Source organism: Amblyomma maculatum, chromosome 10 (assembly GCF_055883805.1).
Source record: "Amblyomma maculatum isolate TAMU_Amacu chromosome 10, ASM5588380v1, whole genome shotgun sequence".
In the NCBI taxonomy this organism is placed as follows: Eukaryota; Metazoa; Arthropoda; class Arachnida; order Ixodida; family Ixodidae; genus Amblyomma; species Amblyomma maculatum.
The window spans coordinates 54,481,691-54,500,860 of NC_139353.1; the positions used below are offsets into that span (position 1 = coordinate 54,481,691).

Sequence of the window (19,170 nt, forward strand, 5' to 3'; positions counted from 1 at the left end):
CGACCCAAAGCAGAAGATTTGCCACAATAGTTAGTGTACATTTTACCCTAGCATTGCTTCAAGACAAGATGCGCTCTGCGATGGTCTTCCCTACATTCTACTGTACGGTAAAGTATATTTGTACAGGCCCCGTTAAAAAATGAAGGCTATACCCTTTGTGACAATCGCATATTACATGAAGTTGTACAGCACATCGTAACGCCATAGTTCATCAACTCCAATCGAATCAGAGTCATTTCTTAGCGCATATGGATAGGAGGAATGAAAGTACCTGAGATTCTTCACACCACATAAGCAGCGCCAAAGGGTCACTGAATAAACATAAAGCTTCTAATGATTTCTGTTACGACGAGATATTTTGCCCTGATCTAACCCGAATTGGTTCAATAACTCATGTCGTGTCGTATCCCATGCCATTTTTTTTTTGAGGGTTATCAATCAGACTGAACAAACGCGACGTCATGTTGCCAGAGTACGAGAAGGCCAAATATTAACGCTTTTATACAACTATCGGAGCTTCTCTTTCCCTGATGCACTTTCATTGTGTTCCGGGTGCCGTGCAGGATGCACAGGATATCGATCACGTGGCATGCAGTTAGCGAAGAATCATAAGAGCACAAATTTGCTTGACATGAGGACACAACGGATACTACTAAAGATCATCAACAAAACAGCGTTAAGAGAAGAGGTAGAGGAATAGAGGATTTCGTTGGAGAACCGATATTCTGTATAACATAAGACGACCTTAGTTGCGAAGCAATGAATAATAAGGAGAAAAAAAAATAGTTGTGGTTTAGCTCTGGTTAAGTTGAATTGCGATAGCACGGCGGAAGCTTCTTATGCCTGCTGCATTATTCCCCTATCACGCCCTATCAGTGTAAGGTGCTACATTATTGGGGACACTTAAGCTCATCATTGTATGACGCCAGAGAGTAAGTTACCAGTCTTCTTCTTCTGCTGCTCCTCCTCCTCCTCCTCCTCCTCCTCTACTGTTCAAAGTCAAGTGCGACCTCCGCCGGGACCACGCGATGGCTCGAAACATGGCGCAGTATTGCTATCGCAATAAAATGACTCCCTGTTTGCTTCGTTAAATTTAATGGCACCTATAAGGGCGGCAGCACGTTTTCCCCTAAATCAGTTTTTTTTTTATTTTTATTCATTTTGTATTGGCTTGGATTAGCCATTTGATTGCTACGCGGCATTTCAACACATACCTAGCTGCCAAGCTTTCACTGGATAAAGCAAACCAAACCACGATGAGATGTATTTCAGCTGTACCTCTCGCAATGTCCTCCCCCGCTACCGGCTGCAGCCACGTAACGCACATGCTATAAATCCCCACTTTAACGGAGCCGTAACAACGTTGATGTGAGGCCCAGGGGCAGATCGATATCCAAGGTTTCCACATTCAATTTTCATTTCACATTCCATTTTCAGCACAACAATGTGATATCCTCTAAAGGTGGAGACAATCTATAAGTGGAGCTAATGAAACTCCGATGACTGTCAAATTATTTAAGAATTGCAGGTTAACAAATATGAGGAGTGCATGCGATATGCAGCGAATCAAGCATGCGCTAAAGGAGGAAACTATAAACATAGAAAGAAACCAGATGTACGCTCTAAGAAGCAAAGAAGGCCATGTGATTAACTGTACGGACGATATACTGATGTCAAAAGAGGAATTGTAGATAGCTATTTACAGGTGTCAATATATTTCACATGACAGCGACAAAGGCAAGGGGTCCAGAGGGTCTAAAATTGCGACCGTAAAGAACTAGGAAGCGTGAACCTTTTACATGCGGTGATATAAGACGACAGAGAGCTAGAAAGGTTAGGCAAATGCTGGTGTTAAACGGTAGGCAGGAGATCCTGCTACAAACACTGCCGGTCCCGCATACGAAATGGCTCACAACCTTCAGCATAATTTCGCGATTTAATTGATTACAAAAGGGGCATGAAGCACACAAAACATTTTTAGGTTTTTCTACCATGTATTCGCAAAGTATATGACTTTTACCATAGAGCGACCCGATATTTCAACCCACCAAAGGACCCGGCTGGCATTTGTAAATGGCTTTTGCAAAGGCTACGCGACAACAAACCGTATTTACTCCATTATACAGATCGTAGAGAAATACGTCCAACATGGCCAACTCCTCCCCACAACATGAAAGTGGTTTGCTTAAATCCAAATTCCAACAGTCATGCGTCAGCTGCGCTGATCCAAACCATAGTAAAAGGAAGGAAGATGGCGAAGTTAGTGAATTAAAAAGCTGTGCAATATATCTGAACAAAGAAGAAAAAAACGATTAAAAAAAAACGGCACATGAAAGGCACTAAAAGAAATATGAAGAAAAAGGAAAGCAAAACATGGGAACATTCCAGGAATGCCGCTGTTGAGAGAATGGCAAATGATTCTCCTCGAATATTTTCACAATGCCACTTAATAGAAAAGCCAGTTTTTCATTCCTAACTTTTTATTATCTATGGTTATTACTTCTTATACGATCAACTCGGTCAGCTGGAGAACCTGTGCGCGCTCTTATTGCGTAATTTTGACATTATTCCTCGGTATAGTTGTAAATTTGAATATTATATATACGTTGATCTAAAAAGACTTCCTAGCATCCCAAGCCGTCGCACTCAGCAAGTAGGAAGGCACAAACAACATGTTAGAAATTATATGGAGAGACTAATCTTGTTGAAATAAGGCACCGATATAGGGAAAGCAACTGAGAAAAAGAGACGCTGTAATTTCAGCGAGTCCTGGCAGTTTTGCAATTAATCATCACAGCGCTCTTTCAAGTTATTGTGCAAATTGTTAGCTAGCCGTGCTATTTCTGTCGGCACATTGTTGGGAAGCGTATTGCCAATGTAATACTGCGTGCCCGATTTTGACATATGCGCTGCCTTGTGCTTGATACCAGACACACGTTGTCGGATTCCTTTTTTTTTTTTAACTAAAGAAAATGCGTTTTTTTTTTGTCCAACCAACTAAACTTCTTCTATGGGACCTTATGGGTAGTAGCAGCTGGAGTGTGCATAGGAGGAAAGCAATCTGGATACCTAGGAAAAATCTGTAAAGCGCATACGCCTTCGGTTGTCTTCTACGAGTATTTAAACTGTGTTTCTTCGAATAAACTTTCAGTTCATAGTAGCGCTTGTCCTTGTCCTTCCTCTCTCGTTGTTGTTCCCCGTCGCAGCGCTGGTAATTTGTAATGCAAGACAAAAGAATGTTGCTTCCGGTAATCTTCCGTATTTACTAATCTTTTTTTTTTTTTTTTTTTGCAGCGCAGTACCTCATACACAGAAGAAGTTCAGAGGGAATGGAGAACAAAATTTTAAACTTATTAACATTTAGGCCCTTAATTTAGTGCTTAACATCATTTCAACCCATTTCAACACTCAACCTCACCATTACACAGTCCCAAATACCCATCTGTTTTTTTTTCTTTAGACACTTCGATTACGCTGCGTGATTAGCTACAACTTCTGCAGAGGCTTCTCGTCTTTTTATTTTAAACTCTTTACCTGCATCGGTTGTTTTGATGCTGTTGGGTTCATCGCCACATAAAATTGTGCCAGAGATATCTCGGTTCACAGGCCTGCTTTCTTTCAGCCAGCAGGCGAAAAGGAGGAAACCGAAGAAACCGGTCCAATAAGCTGGACAAGAAAGGAAAGAGAAGAAGGGGATTACGAAATCGAACTGCGCACCCGAAGCGTGCCCTTGAACACTTTCACCTACGTCATCCGTTCGTGCCTCCTCATCCTCGACGCCAGCATCCTGTCTAGTCAATGTCGGCGAATGTAATTCCCGTTTCTAGCTGAAACCTGTTGTCACACTAGTCTCAACCATCTCCGCCTCCTACCTGTGGACTACATTTTCGATTGTCTCGAAAGCAACCGGGGCTGAATCCGCCTTACTGGAGTCGCACTGCGCCGCTCGTTGTTTTGATTCTTCCCGTTTCTTATTGATATCCATTGGTGCGGATCCCTCTTGCGCAACACCACGTCTCCGCCCTTTTATCGTCATAGAGGTGGTGTGGCCCGGGGGCGGTTACTCGGCGTTGCTCAGGTTTTCCTCGTTTCTTGCTGCCTCCCAGTTCGGTGTTTTTGCGAAGCCCCCGCGTCGCTCGATCGCTTTTGACAACCGAGAAGTGAAGTCTGAGGTATGTGCGGCCGTCAGTCGCACGCTGGCGTCCTTGACTGGCCCTTGAGGAACCACGAGGAGGCAGAAAGAGAGAAGGGAAAGACGGGAAGAGCAAACAACTATAGACCCGGCAACATTGACTCAAAATTTCCAGTGCTTTCTGTCGCGTTAGCGTTTCTTTAGCGAAGGTGGGAGAGTGTACAGGAAAGAGGTGTTTCACTTACTTTTTTTTTTCTCATTTCTCCCTCTCCGCAAGCTTGTGTATTCCAGGCGTCGTGCGCTGCTTGGCGTGCAGGTCACAAGGCCGGCTGGTCGGTGCCGCGATAGCGTCGTTTGACGTTTCAGGCGCTCGTCGGTTGCCAACCTGCTTGCCTTCCTTCGTAGCGAAGCAGCCATCAACCCGTTGCAGTTCACGAAGGAAACTTATCCCACCGCGAACGCTTGACAAACATGTTGCGTCTGGGCGCTTTCATAGCTTCTCTGCTTGGATTTTTAACACTTGTTGTCCACGTTCAAGCACAGGAGATCCTCTGCCCTCAACACAGTGAGTAAATGTACTTGGTGCTTTATGTCCATTTGTTTTTGTTTTAAATGTAAACAGAAGTGATGCTCCGGGGTTGACATGGCATGTGTTTGACATCCCTGGAGCTAACATGTACAATGTTTTTACTTCTTCCAGCCAGGTAGATGGGCATAACCGTTGATCTTTCCAATGTCGGCCGCTCTTATCTGTGAGCTAGGTTAACCGCAGGGTTGTTTAGGTTAAGCTGTTTTTGGTGCAGTTAACAAACGAAACTTTTATCTCAAGGAGCGCCGTTGAGTAAGCCGTGGAAAAAAACGAATCGCGGGTACTGCACGGTATTATCGCTCTCAATATGCTGCGCATAATAACCTAATAGCATAATAGTTGTGGCACGGTGATAAAGTGAACTTTCCTATTCTTGTAGTCTCCACTTGACACGATTTTTTTTATTAATTTATAGCTTTGCTTATTTTTGCACTGACGGTCTGTTTTTATGGATCTCAATGATGTTTACTAGTGGGACCATAAAAAGTGCAGAGCGGGCTATAGGTTTATTCAATCTGTAATTATAAGTTTGACACGCGCAGGCCATTAGAAGGCTTTGATGCAGCCTGCTATCAACATTTTGTTTTCCCGAATTAGCAAAGAGACGACATTGGGGGCACTCAGCAAAACCTCACAATCTGCTTACCTATGTCCGCAGCTGCACCTTTTAAGAGCAGAAGCAATGCCACAAGCATTCATCAATTAAAAATTAAAACAGTGGGTAGGGAGAGAAGTGGGTAAAACAGGTGAAAGAAAATTCTACAGTTGATAGAACAGTGTAACGATCTTGTGACCACTTGTAGATCTCATGCCGATATTTATGTGTATGGAAGCGTTTACAATATCCTTTTACTCTTTCCCCGTCTGTGTTTTTCGCGTACAAGTTGAGACTAGAAATATAATTTATTTTAGAGGCTTTATATAACTGTCTGTAGAAGATAACGCGTAACCGTGAATTTACTTTCTGAAGATCGACTAAGCTCAAGAATCACACCAGAATGCAGAAAATTTCAGGAGCTTGTCCGCTTTATTTCTTCGCATATGCGCCTGTAATATTTTCGAAATAAGATAAAGCTATCCTTTGGGAGAACAAGTATTGACTACATTGAAGCTTGTTTTTTTAAGCGAAGCGTGCTGGCGATTAGCAAACAGCCATATATTTTTAGCTCTATTTTCCGAGTGGCGGCTGCACTATCACCTTGCCTCAAAGAAGCTTTTCAACAACATTTGACTCGCATCGCTTCTTCAAGCAACATTGCCCATTGCAGTACCGTTGTGCATCACCCTGCATCACTGGTTGCATCCAGTGACTGTCCTGCACCGCGATTGATACGTCGTTAAGGATTTAGGAACAGCTCGTCGCTGACTGAAATTGACTGCGCAACGAGACCTGCAAACTCCGTCACAGCGTTGTGCTGCAGTGGTTACCTGCTCACAGCTGCATCGCAGGCACTAACTGCGCCAACGCCGCTGAAAAAAGAGTGCCTGTCGATCTGGGCGGATTCCTATTCTATTCTCACAAAGAGATGCAACCAGACTTGTGGCTGCTGAATCATTGCGGTCGCAGCGCTATCTGTGGTGTGATCCGGAGCAAAAATACGGATCATTACATTGAATAGACATCACTTGTGACTGTAGAATGCGACACAGTTTGAGCAGTTGCCGTCGTAATTGTCTCCACCAAATGCGTTTGAATGTGTCGTACACAGATACTTCTTGCGCAAAATCGGTATATCCAGCAGCCTTTTGTGCTTTACATTTTATATATATGAAGACTGAAGACTTGGTATGCTCCTACCAAAGGATCTTCCCACGCCTTAGGTAATCATGCTAAAATTTAGACTTAGTAGAGGACAGATCACTGCGTCTTTATCGCATCCTCAGTCCCTAGCTGGGTGGTTCTTCAGCTGCATGAGCTGCGCCCACCTTTTTAACTTTATTCAAGGACACGTGGTTGATAGACCCCATTTCAAACTCGTCTCTTTGCGGGCATGTGCGTGTGAAAGTATACGGGACCGACTTCTGTTTCATGATTCATTTTTTTAATTTTTATTCACTTTTTTCTCACCCTCACCAGGAGTAGTCCGTCAGGATCTCCTGCTATCATTATTCTATCTCTCTCTTCCTCATTCTGGTGCCCGCTCCTCGCTCTGATGTCATATTTTGATGTTCTTGGAGCTGTTCAACAACGGCAGTAACTTCAGCCAAGAGCTTAAATAGAGATATCTCAGGAGCATCATACTATGAAGAAAGCTTTGGCCATCATACTCGTGTATGCGGGAACGAAATGGAGAGAGTTCGGCACCGCAAAATTTATTTCGCCAGCAATGACCATTTGTTTACCATAACTTGTTTTATTAAGCCTTGCGTCGAAATATATTGGGCGATCAATATGATACATGTGAAGGAAGCGAGAACAAGCTTTTTCTATGACTATGCAGTAGCTAGCAGAAAAAGAAAGGCTTTTGTTTTATCCCGGAAATTTGTTGTATGCGAGCCATTCACCATATCCGAGTGCCCCATTATCGGTGAGGGTTTCAGTCTACTCGAACTTTACCTTCTGTTGCCTCTCCAATCCTTGTCATCGAAAGGAAAGGGAAGATTTCCCTCTTCTCTTGGCCACATGCCAAAAGTGGCACCTTGCTTTTCCGTGCAGCCGCTGTGGTAGGTGACAGGCAGCTATTGGTAACTGCCAGCGGGCAGGGGACCATACCTCTTTCTCAGCATACAGGTACTAGAGTTTGTGTCCGAGGCAGTCCTAGTGATTTTTAAATAAAAATTACTAGAGCGGAGGGGACACCATGACGGTACTGTGTCTGGGAACGGTAACCTGTTTACTGATTTACTGATAGTTAATCACTGCCAGAGCTTGAATAAGTTTTGCCAGCAAGGAATAAACTTTGTATCTGTGAGCTCCCAGAGCATACGTAGTCTTTTTTTTTTTAATCTTTCGGAGACTTTTAAGCGACTTTCATGTAACCTCCGCAAGATCCTGTGACGTTCAATGTTACTTTCTTGTATGAACGCTGTAGCGATGAATGCTGCCCGAAAAAAGTAACCTGTGTCGTTCAAAGCTATGCAAATCTTATTCGGCTTTCATATTCACTGCTTTGTACAGATCATGGTCGTCAACATCAAAATAAAACACCTCATCAGGCTTGCCTGCCACTTCCATAATTTGAGATCTTTCTACTAAACTACCAGTCTCCGTTTCCGAATTTTTTTGTGAAATCTATAACGGCTAGTTCATTACTGACAGAGGACGCACATCATTTCTTAATCCTGCTTTTTGTTTTCACTGAAGGCTCACAAAAATAGCAGTCGTACGTAAAAATCTATTAGTTCTCATCTCGTCCATTATACTAACACCTTTCCAAGCGACGATTGCTTAATTTGAATTTGCAGTTGTGTTATTTTTGCAAGGAAGCATGTGGTCAGCACAGGTGGCTTCGTCAAATTTGCGACAGTACGAAGCTGCCGCCACTTACGAGTATCAACATCTCTTTTAATTTCCATGTATATAAATGGAAGCATGTCCGACAAAATTAAATGAATGTCATTGCAGCTGCAAAACTGTCGCGAAAGTAAATAGAAGCGAAACGTTTTGCACTATTTTGATTTTTTTTAGATTTCTTTTCCGGAAGAATAGAATCTCAGTATTTAGTAGACATGTTTATGGTACATACCTCGGCGTATCACTGCATTATTGGTTATATACCTGCGCCAAATTAAAGATAACTGCTCGAATTATTCATAAGTAAAGATCAAGTCCAAGTAGAGCACAGTTCAGTGCAACAGCATCTTCTGTTCACATGTGTCGGTGTCAGACTTCGTGAGGCGGATAAGGCCAGTAAATACATTTCCCGAGTCCAACAAAAATCTGCAAAGAGACAACATAAAGGAACACTTCATCTAACGCAAGCTGTCGGCAACAAAATTTTCGTTCGTTTTGCTCATCAGCATTTCTATTATTTAAATCTTCAATTCAAGTTACCTTAAACGCCGTGTGTATGCTCACAATGCCGAAATCAATCGACTCTACAGTTATTTTCGCATCTTGATGCCCCATTGTTTTCACAATTCTGTCCGTGTTCTGTGCGATGTCAGTGCACGTTAAAGAGCCTCAAGAGCTCCCCACAACTGTCTCTCTCATTGACCGAGTCGGTTTTGGACGTTAAGCGCCACACACCAAAAACCAAATATTCGCCATTCTGCTTCTAGTTTTGGATAAAAGGTATTAAATTTTATGCTGGGCTTCCAGCAATCCAGCTTAATTTTAAAGCGTATTCCGTTGTTACTTGCGGTTTCCCTTTTTTTTTGTGTGCGTGTGTGCTTATTCTAGCAGAACAAAGAGCTTTCTAGCGTTTTTTGTGTTCTTCTCTCAATAAATTGTGTTCTCTTTCTCTGTTGAGCGCAAGGCACACTGTATTGATTCAAGGTGACCGCTTAAAATGAGGGAATCTGCGTTCAAGACTAACTTCAATGGTGCCAGGGAATGCAACATTGCGTTAAAACCCACAAGCAGTAAAAACTATTTAGGTTCTGCCAACTGCTTCCCGGCTCGTTCAAGTGACGTGTAACAGACAGAGTACTGTCAGGTATTCTGAAACATACCAGATGCTGCAATTGGCCAGATTGAATATTTTTCCTGGGTGGAGAATAGAACTTCAGAAATACGTTTTTTGAAGAAAAATGTCGACCCTTCGAAACTTAAGGATGTTCTCGGCGTGGTGCCGTTTTGAACCAAAATTTTATTTATAAAATATCTGTTATACAAAATGCTGCACGCTAGTATTTATATGCGCACAGAGTTTCTCCAGGTGCTCCGCGTCGTAGACAATGTGTCTTTTTTTTCTGCCTTAGTTGTTATTCATTTTGCATGAGTAATTTTTCCGTTACACATAAATTCTTATAGCAATACTCGCTTTTATTTACCCACGATGTGCCAAAATCTTGCTTCTTTCCTCTATTATCTAGTCCTGAAGACACACAAACTCACATTCCATCTGAACACTAAACACTGTAAACTAAAATTTTAGAAGGGGCAACTCTCCTCTAACTGCGTACATATACCGGACTGAATTTTGTGTTCTATGGAAACAGTTTTCATAAGTTTCTGGTTGTGCTGTCTGGTCGCCTGAAAGGAAATGTTCCTTCAGGGCTATGACTGGGATTTTAACGGACCCATAGTGCCTTCATTGCAGGAACGTTTAGTGGGATTGGCATAAAAATCATGATGTATTCCTTTGCCACTTGAGCACTCCAACGACCTGCAAACCATTAAGTTTTTTCTTCCCTTTAACCCCACCCCACAAAACCTTCTCTGCAGGAACAGAAATCGGCATTGAACGTTAAAGCTCAATGCTGCTATCTCCTTTTTAATGCGGTTGAATTAAAGGTTTCCTTCTCCAGAAAATTCATCTCAGGAGACGTCGTTATCGGCGTCCGTGTTGTGAACGATAAATACGAGCATGGCTACGACAGACGCTAGCTCGACGCTGACATGTGCGCGCATAAAGTAGAGTTGTGAGATACCACGCAACCAACCGATGACCGATTCGGCAGACGCTGCCAACTAAGACCTCTTCTTTCGAACGGTGGATTAAGGGCAATAGAACCCGCCACCGGTACCCTTGCATTCCGATTCAGGCATGCTGGGCCTAGGCCTAGCATACATACCCCCTAAGCTTAACATGAACCAAACCCGATGCTTTGTTCAAGCGGGGCTCTGTATCTACGTGGGGTGGTCTTTCACCTACTGTGGTATCTTACGTCCGTGTACGTGATGCGCATATAGAGGAAGAAACTAAGGAGGTAATGATTAGGCGAGTCGCAAAGTACGTGTATATGGAAGATTGCCCGCAAGGGAAGCCTCGAATGGTAGCCGTTAATGCTGTCTCGTCTTACCCTGAAAGGCGAATCTTAGTTGTTCCTTCCTCCCACCCCTCTAAAACAATTCCTTATTGAAGGTTGGGTCAAAGACCCATTTTCCAAACAAATTGAAACAAATTCACGCCGATTCAACGAGCCAGCAGAAAGCTGGTACCTACGACGTGCACCTACCGTGCACCCGTGTACCTAAGGGGGATCGAGCTCCGCACTTCACGCCGGTGAGGCGGATGGTCATACCGATAGGCAACGGCTATTCTTTTGTAATATTGTGCACCAAATGTCCAATCCCCTACCCTGCAGCCTTGCTGGAAAGTCTAAGCAGATCAGGAAACCTTTTAAAGAAAAAGTCACTGAATATTATGATTTGACCCCTCATTATCCAGGCCCATTTAGCATTAACAATAAACTTTTTTAAAGCGAAAGAGAGCAGCATTAAATTATTTTTCAGAAGAAATATGGCAATTACATTTGGCCCCAACACAGTATTCCTGCCTCAAGAGGCGGCACAAATCAAATAAATTTACATCTCACTAGTTAACATACAAGACGGAAATTCTGAAAAAAAAGACATTGCAATAGAATGTTTTGCGGCCGCAAAGGAACAACAGCGCTGTACAGTGCACGCTGTCAAAGTGCAGTGCTATCGTGCAGCCGTGCTGAGCTCTCACGTGGGCGTACAGAGCCATCCACTACGTGGAAATCTGAATGAAGAAAGGGTCAGAAAAGGAGCCTGTATCGATTTTATAAACAATCGAATGGCCTGCAGTAAGAATGAAGCTTGGTATCAAATATGTAGAGCTATTTTTCCATGAAGGTGATGAATGCGGTGTCGTCCATGTCAAGAGCACAATGGTAATTTCGTACAATTACGTTTATTTCTCGTGATTATAGCTAACTATTAGTGACTAACTACGCTTATATTGAGAAGTGCCTGAATCTGACAGTGTCACAGGTACGATGTGCAATAAATGGAGCAATATATATTTTTGAGACTACACCAGAGTTTGGAAGCCATTGAAATCAATGAAAAACAAAAATTCATTTTATTTTATTTTTCATATTATGCAATTACCTATGCACCATAAGTAATGGGAAAGAAGAATAAATCAAACCATAATCCGATATCTGAATTTCCCAATTTCATGCCTCTAAAATTATGCCTCCCGCACGGGTAGGAATACGAAGCTGCAGAATGACTCGTTTTGTTCAATATATTTAAATGAAGGTCTAACACCTTGCAATAGAAGAGGTAACACATTTCAAAGGAGGCGAAGCGTGCTCGAACCATACTTGACACATCTGCGAAAGCATGGGCCAGTGATTGCCCCCATGTGAAATATGTACCATTGACAAGCGCAAGCTATGTCGGCGGTAGTGCTGTGTTAGGTGGGTAATTTAATATCAACTTCAATTATTACACGGCAATTTAGAGTATTTTCGTTTTAATTTTACCTTCTCGGAATACTTTTTACTATAGTGAGAACGAGAAATATATATTCTGAAAAACAAGTAAAAAAAAGACATATTTTCTTCACGTGCTGCTTTTCTTTGCTGCCACGTTTTAGCTGCCAGTTTCAGTGAAAGCACGTCAATGAAGCTCATTAGTCCTGGAAAATTATAGATAAAATATTTTCAAATTGATTGTATGATTTCAATTAACTACTGCTCTGAAATGCGTGCTTAGTTCATTCTCGCAATCCGTAGGTACAATGAACATGACTTTCTTCAAGACGCGGCTGTAAGGAGAAAACATCTGCATAACTTTATTGTGCTTCTTTGCTTCTTTGCGGTCTGATATGATAGAGCATGCGACGTCAACGGCTTTCACTACACCTCTGTTATTGAACTTTCTTACAGAGCACCTGGACGGTGAAGTACAAAAATGCAAGGAACTTCTACCTGACCTCTCCGGCAAGAAAGACAAGGTGAGTTCGTGTGTGAGGAGGCACGCTGGCAGTTATGAAAAACAAAATAACAAGGAAGTCAAGTGAAAAAGAAATTGACTAGTGGCATTCATATTGAAGAAAATATGCCACAATTGATAACATTTGTTTCTGACTACAGTTAGCTTTTACGCTGCCATGCACATAAAAAGAAAAATACATTAGCTGTTGATAAAAAGTTGTGGGCAGCCTCGTGAATCACGACGGCCCGGTGACGTTCATAATAACTACTCCTTAATTTAAACTTGCTTGTTCGCCGTAGGGACGAAAAAACAGAGCATATATGAAATTTGCTTTAATTACAAAACCGCAAAATCGCAAGCAAATGTATCGTTTCGGCTGCTCTTCTAGGCCCTTGTGTTCCAGGTTCACTGACTGGCGTTGCATTATCGCAGGTAGCGGCGGTGGGTCTACGTTATGGCCTTCGCTGCGCCCGCGAGGTGGATCCGGACATCTCGATTCCCGACATCCGCGAGCGACGCTGCAAAACCAACGACCCTCAGGACTTTCCCCGAAAGGTTGGCTCCGCAAGAGGGTTCTCACTTTTTGTCTGTAGATCACTTGCTTTTGGTCATCGACTGTCGATGTCGGCACAGTGTTAAGCATCTTCTTTTTTTTTTTTTTTTGCTGGAAGTGCCTTCGTAACTGGTTTCAGATTGCCACTATTATCCATGGAGGTCTGGCTTCTGGAACGGCAGATCCATAGTTTTATTGATCAACGAATAATGTCCCAATCGCATGCGCTCTGTGACGTTGACAGCGTCAACACTAAAAAAATTTATCGCATACTTCTGACAAACAAAACCGCCAAATATTTTTTGCTGCTCTGTTTTCCAGGAATAAAAACTTTGGCGCGCAAAACTTTTTTTCGTTCAAAAGAGCATTCAGAGCTTTTTGTTACACTCCCCCAACTTATTGCAGCTGTTCGAATCCTCAATCTTGACGAATTTTGACTCCATTGTCTTTTTTAATCACGAATCTAAATATGTAGGCTCTTATTTGGTTTCTATTCGTAACCGCTTCTTTTGCATTTTCTAAGACATTCTATTCAGGCGTCTGCCTCGTCGTTCCCAAGCAAAGGAATCAGTTATCATTTCTCTACCTGCCACCTGTCAGCCGTGTCAGGTTGCAGATGGAGGATTAAGATTCTGCTGCCACCGACGCAGAACAGTTTTCGCTTTCGTGACACTTCGAATGCTATTTCGTGCTAACAAAAAATAGAATATTCCAAAACGCAGCCTGATCATGAAGTGGCATGTATTGCGTTTATGTGCGTGTAACCTCCCTTAGCTACATTGTAAGCAAGCTGTACGATGCACTTACTAACTGACCATTCTTATAATGTCCGTCGCAGTTCTACCAATGCTGGAACAGGCTGCTGGACACCGACGAACTCTTGGTGAGACTGTTTATAAATCCGCGTTTCTTTGTTTATTTAGCATCATAATAGCATAAAAAGTAATTATTGTTTTGTGAAATCCTTATATTTCCCGTGTTTTGTGCCTTTGGAAATTGCGATCCGTTCTCGAGACTTCAATCCGTGTCTCTCCCGCCACATTCCTTCCCTCTGTCACACAAAGCTGAATAACGTGCAGGAACGCTGTGCTGTGTACAGGATTTTATTCGATTTTTTTTTTCCTAGGAGACCGAATCCACTTTCTAGCATGTTAGGTGTACCGTCATAACTTGGCAAGGAAAGAAGCCTTAATTAAATTCATTATTCATCTTTTATTTCCCCATTAGGGGCCAGGTAATGGCATTTGCTACGGCTAATAATTGCAGCTTTTCCGTACCATCCAGTATGCGCTGTGACAAATGATAAAGATGCTACAAAAGCTTTTTTGGGCTAACTACGTCACACTCTACTTCGATCATTGTGGCTATTATCTAACCCACAAATTATATATAGCAGCAAATATGTTGCTATGAGACCCCACTCACTCAAGCCCAGCTTTTCACCCGCTGGAATGCCTAGGAAAAACTTTTATGTAGTGCCTCCTTTAAACAATTCTTTATTTTTTTATTATTATGCTTTGGGGCTATAGGCTTTTTTCGTCGTTAAATGACATCGCGGTTGCGAAGGGCATCAGGTTAGCCTTGGAAATCATATATGATAACAGTATTTTGGCCGACACTTCATATTTCCCGGGTGCCCTCTGAACTGAAAAACCTAATTTCATCCAATATGTATTGAGAGAAACCCCTCTTTGTGTGTGTGTGCTGTAAATTTTTATATCTTGCTGAGGCCACTAAAATTCTTCACAGCTGCAGGAGAGCTGACTTAAAAACCATTTTGGCTGAAACTGATTGTGTGTCGTGGGCAGGAAATTCTTATGTAGCCTTGAATGAGGTGGAGTATCAGTGACCAATTTAAACTCCTCCATTACGCTTAAATCAAAGTAACGACTGCCATACCTCCCATTCGTTATACATATTGTCACGTGGCTGTGACAATGCCGTGATCACAAAAGAACACACAGGTGTAGAAGCACTGAAATTAACTCTTTATTGGACTGACTTGCGTCTTCAAAATAACTGAACAACTTGGTGGTGGCGATAGCAGCAAACATGCTCGCTTGTCGTCGAATTACGAATACCCGTCGCACCCGTCAACGCTCAAATAAAAGGCGGCGCAGAAACATCTAGATAAAGCCGCAAAAACTGACTAGCGCAACCTATAACATTGCAGAAACATACGCCAATGGTCGGAATCTTCGAGACACATCTCGGCGCGCCTTTCGCGACAAAGAAACTGATAAAGCTGCGTCTCGCGACAACGAGCATAAGCAATGAATTCAGAATTGACCTGTGCGCTACAATCACACTGATAAGGCCGCATGCCAGCAGCTGCAACAAATACAGAACTGAATGATATGCGGCAATATTACAGACTTCAAGTAGGTGCAAAGATAAATCTCGAAAAAGTAATATCTTGGCAACGGACGATGCTTCTAGAAAATTAACTTCTCTAGCACGCTTGCCGCATCACGTTTTAGAACATCATCGGAAGAGAGGCAAAAAATATGAATCACTACAAATCCTATCTCACACCATGAGACCCGTCTAGCAGCTAAATCCCGAGATAATGACGTTTCGCTTGCTTTCCGTTGAGAGAGGTATCTTAATACATAAAACTGTTTTTGGTTAGTACCCGTATAATGTTTAACACGTTAACTCCCAGTACTGTTCAACCGCTTTATTTTTTTTTTTGTACTTGGCTTACATTCTCTAGTTTACTTCATGTAACATCGCAAGGCTACCTTTTGCCGAGACTATTAAAGGCATTTATCGGGCAGTGTTCTCAGGCAGGGAAGCTTTTTCTTGCCCTGAGGCGATTCATTAGTTTGATTTTAGAGTAGCTAATAAAAATTAATCAAGCGTCATCAATCATGTGAACAAATGCTGCCGATGTCGATATGATATTGCACCTTACCACATCGTCCCACACTATCACTGATGACATTGTAAACAGCAGAGGTAAGCCTACAGCAGAGCTACAAAATGCCTTTTTGACTAAAAAACCGCAATGCTATCTAACGCAGTTTTCTCTCAATCTTTCAGACGAGAGTTGGATTCAGTGGCGAAGAACTTGAAAGCTTCAGGGCAGCAGCAGTGAGTAAAATTTTCATACGGCTCCTTTTTTGTTGTTGTTTTTTAATATACATAGTGATATTAACCCGACAGAGATGCTCTGCTTCACGTCGGCATTTGAAAATACTGGCTTGAGCGATATGAGGGATACTTTAGACCTACAGCAAGAGGTCCACTTTCGTACGTTTGGCTACTAGCTATTCTCTGAAGAGAGTAATTTAATCGATTCTTCATTCGTATTTTGTAGGTGTGTGTTGGCGATAAAGGTCGATTTATCATCAAAATTGAGCACGAAAGTTTGATAATTCAAGCCTACTGATTTCCTTTATCACGAGCCGTTCTTTCCGAATCGGAGAGTGCAGTTTGTGTCGTTTTTTACTTTAAATATATAGGACGTTATAGTTTGGTTCCAGAGAACGACTGAGCTCATTTCTACGTTTTGAGCCACTATCGATGTATTCTCCGAAATTTCAACAACGCAAAAGACACGAAAGTTAAATAGTTTGGAGAAAAATCAGTAAATTAGTTTAGGTATGTGTTAATGATGGCTTCACGGCTATAAGTGCTAGCATCCAAAGGATGTATACAGCCCGCTTATATTCACATGATTCAATTTCCTTTATCGACTGTATTCGTGAAAAGGGTGAGAGATTCCATAAAGAAGGAAAATTGTACTATTTTGACAACACTTTCTAATATTAGTCGCACGAGATGTAAAAGTAGGAAAGAAATCATATTTTTTTCAAGGCATTTATTTTGCTCTCTCATCTGCTACTCTGATGTAAAATATATTGGTAATTTCTATTTTCGTTCATGAACTTGCAGAAGATACACATGCTCTCCCTTTTCTTCCATTTTGATGCTTCAAAGCTTTCATAGCGTGTATTAAATGTATTGATCATATTATCATCTTTATCCCCATTTCACTGCTAATATATATTACTGAGTCGATAGATTTTGGTTAGATGGCAGCAAGGCTATTTGCTGTTTTTGTTTCGGTACCTCGTTAATTCGCTAACTGTAAGGCTGCAGTCAAGCATTATTTAGACTTAGTTTTGGAATGATGTGCGGCCGCAGCCCCCTTTTTTGAATCAGGTTACATAAACAGGACTACTACAACAGTATCTAAACATATTGCGCTTGTTACTTACTTTCTGTATGACACCGCTGAGTGGTTAGCTGCCCTGTAGAACATTGAATCAAAAGTAATTGCGCTTGGGAGCCGAAAATTCTAAAGTACGTGCAAAGTATATATACACTGATATGTATGAAACTCAAGGCATTTAACGCACCTACGTCGCGTACAGAGCATAGGCGCTGGGAAAAACACAGGTAGCGGCGGCTTGCTTGGGCACATTTTCCGCCAGTTATGTGATCTCTAGGGGCGACCGTCTGGCTATATCGAGCACCTGACTACCATTGATATGAGGCCGAGGGCTGGGTAAGTTAATGATGAGCCAAACGGGGTGTCTAATGATGTCAATAATAGCAGCCCTGTATTGGAGTCTATGAAACAAGTCGATAACGACTACTGGCTTTGATTGCTTGGATGCTGTATTGAACGCCTTGGTGCGTACTTCCTAAGCTCATTACCTTCCTTCTATGTGTGTGTTTTCCTGCAGAAATGCGTCAACAACGTAATCGAGAAGACCTTCGACGAACAATAGCCGTATGGCTGGCATATAGTCATTAAGAATCTTCATCAGTTCCTCTATTGAAGACATCGCAGCGTGTTATGCAAGAGGTTGGCAGAGAGCCGGCAACGCCATGGAACGCCACACGGGGCATATTAACACGGCACCTGGCATAGCAAATCTTCATTGTTGAAAAAAAAAAAAGAGAAAATAAGAGTGAATGAGAGGGTTTTATTATTCTGTGCCTCTACGAAGACATCGACCTCTCGGCACACGTATCGCGTCGAGATTTACCCACTGATACGTTCACATGTGAAGCCATCACGAGATAGTACTTTAAAGATTTGATGTTATTGTTTGTTGCTTTTACATTACTTTGGTTATCGCGGCAGCGGTGATATTCTATCTTTGTAATTTGCTATAAGAGTGTTATGTATACCAAAACTAAAGCCACAGACCTCTGAAAATGTTTGTATTTCATTTTTGAGTAGGCATTTTCTTTGTTTATGCAGTTCCTTCAGCAAAATAATCCTGAACGGGCTAAAAGAGACAGTCCTTAATGTCGTAGTGAGTTGTAGCCTTCAATGGCTTTGAGTACTATTTATTTATTTTAAATACTTGCAGCATCCGAAGGCATTGTTATGGGGAGGGGGGGGGATCATTTACATGGGGCCCACGTAAAGAAAGGAGCAGTGTATCGCGGAGGACACTGATAAATTACCTTTAATATCAGGCTTTATTTCACTAAAGCTCCTTGAAAATTCTTTTTTATTCCCTCTTTATCATATACTGTTAGTCTTCGCTATCGAGAGCCTCGTGTAGTCACAGTCATTATCTTGTTGTATAATTGCTTTGCTTTGTGCGTTGAATTCACAAACCACTCAGGCTATGAGTGAAAGCGTGGTGAAGGGCTCCGGAGATTTGGACCACCTTGTATTCTTTAACGAGCACTGGCATCGCTCTGTACAAGGGTGTGTTGCTCCTTCGCTCAATATAACGTGATACAACTGTATCAATCGGTACAGTGGACAGCTTGAAGTTGGCGTATGTCGAGGACCACCACGTTCTTGTGGCAACCAACTATTCCACGCTAAGCACCTGTGGCTAACAATTAAAAATTTTAACTGCTAGAATAGTGTCCTAATGTTGCTTTCGAGAGAAAAGGGCGACAATAAGTTTGAGTAGTTTTTTTGCCACCTTTCGATTCTGAGCTACAAGCCACTTGCTCGAAAGCAGTGATAATAGCCTTCTTATTTTTGTACTATGAACGTGATGCGCTTTATGAATGGCAGGAAAAAGACATATTTTACTCGAACTGTTATGTTCTTCTCGTTGTATGCAACTTTGGTACCACACCAGGCATCAACGTAGCCAAAGGTAGCAATACAA

At 42.1% G+C, this 19,170-nt stretch overlaps 1 protein-coding gene across 2 annotated transcripts; it reads left to right on the top strand.

Moving 5' to 3' along the window:
• The first annotated feature begins 3,854 nt into the window (after nucleotides 1–3,854).
• LOC146176493 (uncharacterized) lies at nucleotides 3,855–18,127 on the top strand. Of its 2 annotated transcripts, XM_084580977.1 has the most exons (7): nucleotides 3,855–4,172; nucleotides 4,449–4,697; nucleotides 12,471–12,538; nucleotides 12,952–13,074; nucleotides 13,911–13,955; nucleotides 16,118–16,168; nucleotides 17,770–18,127. In XM_084580977.1, exons 2-7 carry the CDS (start codon nucleotides 4,604–4,606, stop codon nucleotides 17,812–17,814), a joined length of 426 nt encoding a protein of 141 aa, XP_084437103.1. In that variant the 5' UTR covers nucleotides 3,855–4,172; nucleotides 4,449–4,603; the 3' UTR covers nucleotides 17,815–18,127. The 2 variants fall into 2 exon arrangements, with proteins under 2 accessions (XP_084437103.1, XP_084437102.1); XM_084580976.1 differs by lacking the exon at nucleotides 3,855–4,172 and having other exon boundaries at nucleotides 4,218–4,697.
• The last annotated feature ends 1,043 nt before the right edge of the window (nucleotides 18,128–19,170 follow it).

Excerpts from the sequence above, each read along its gene's own strand:
- LOC146176493 (XM_084580977.1), top strand. The coding sequence starts at position 4,604 with ATGTTGCGTCTGGGCGCTTTCATAGCTTCTCTGCTTGGATTTTTAACA. Across the intron at positions 13,075-13,910 it reads CTCAGGACTTTCCCCGAAAG|TTCTACCAATGCTGGAACAG; the intron begins GTTGGCTCCGCA and ends TGTCCGTCGCAG. Across the intron at positions 13,956-16,117 it reads TGGACACCGACGAACTCTTG|ACGAGAGTTGGATTCAGTGG; the intron begins GTGAGACTGTTT and ends TCAATCTTTCAG.